The sequence below is a fragment of the Austrofundulus limnaeus genome, unplaced genomic scaffold, assembly GCF_001266775.1.
Source record: "Austrofundulus limnaeus strain Quisiro unplaced genomic scaffold, Austrofundulus_limnaeus-1.0 Scaffold55, whole genome shotgun sequence".
In the NCBI taxonomy this organism is placed as follows: domain Eukaryota; kingdom Metazoa; phylum Chordata; class Actinopteri; order Cyprinodontiformes; family Rivulidae; genus Austrofundulus; species Austrofundulus limnaeus.
In genome coordinates, this window is record NW_013952457.1 from 2252807 (window position 1) to 2254195 (window position 1389).

Here is a 1389-nt window from a genome sequence, read left to right on the forward strand (position 1 = left end):
CCCGATACACACTCTATACCCCCCAGGTCCAGGACATGTACCCACCCCCTAATGGGGGCCGCACACACCCGAACCCAGGAGGTAGACCCAATCTGCAAACTATTTTTATCTTCCTATAAGGGAAGCCTCACTTGGAAACATAAAAAGAATTATAAATCAGAAGTCAGATTTGTGTTTTATTCCTCTGTAAACCTTCATTAACCTCTTTTTCTTTCTTTCTCAGAAGTGTTTTATTAACCTTGTCTGCTCTCGTCAGGGTTTAGTGTACACCATAACAGATGTGGAGGAAGTCCACCTCTGGATGGTGAAACACTTCGCCGAACATCCTCTGTTTACACGGGTCACAGAAGAAGAACTGGTACGTTGACGTGGAGCTGATCGTTACCCTGTTTACGCTCCATGAAAGTGTCTTTTTCGTGCGTTATCTGCTCTCTGAAGAAAAAAAGAGGTCAAAGTATTAAAATGGGAAAAGAAATGTGTTTTAACAAGTACGGCTTATCAGACTTCTTTATCATTTAACCAATGAGCTCATTTGCATTTAAGGTTTTTGGCAAAAGCACAAAACAAAACATTTTACTGTTACACTGATTGATGTCAGAATCTCTTTGCTTATGCTTAGTTACTGTAGATGTAACCTCACATTTTCAGTTCTTATGCTTTCTCTCCAGGAGCTCTTCACAGACATAATGATGCCTGAAAATTAGAGAAACTTTTAAATGATTTTAAAAAAGAAAATGTGACCCTAAACATTGTTTGAGCACAAAATTAAAATCAAATGTAAAAATTGCTCAAAGCAAAATACTTTTTTGGTCATTGCCCTTTTGAGCAATAGAGGAGTTTTTAGTATGTTGCTGTTGTTTGGCCTCAAAGCCAAATTCAAGATTACATTTTTAGGTTTAAAATGAGTAAAAGACATCTGACAAGACTCAATTGTTAAACAGACACATACAGACAAGATGCTAGAGTTGCTTCTCATATAATTTCTTTTTTTTGGTTGTGATATTTGAATAAAGTTATAAAGGCAACACTGCTTGGGCTTAATAAGGACTAAACTTAGACAGGGATAAACCAGCTTAATGTGAACTTAAATTCTTTGACAGCTCAAGAATCATGCAAAAAAAAGAACAAAAAAAAACCCTCGAGTTCTTAAAAGTGGGATTTTTAATAGAATAATTTGCAAATTCGAAGATTTTTATTCACCGACTTTTCTGTCACAAATATTTTACATTTAATGTCATGAACAAAACATGGAAAAATGAAACGAGAGACAGTAGTGTTTAATATGAACATTAAATAATATTTGACTGGCAGATGGAAACTGTACTGACAAGAAGATATTTCCAGGAACAAAATAAATAATAGTAGTAGTAGTAGTAGTAGTAGTAGTAG

The 1389-nt window shown here is 35.2% G+C and overlaps 1 protein-coding gene across 1 annotated transcript in view; it reads left to right on the forward strand.

The window, feature by feature from the left end:
* The window catches only part of LOC106518082 (tRNA (guanine-N(7)-)-methyltransferase), a gene marked incomplete at its 5' end in the record, with an annotated part of 8672 nt that overhangs the window by 5237 nt on the left and 2046 nt on the right, over positions 1-1389 (forward strand). The window contains 1 exon segment of the mRNA XM_014009180.1: positions 257-358. Coding sequence (XP_013864634.1) covers positions 257-358 — 102 coding nt within the window.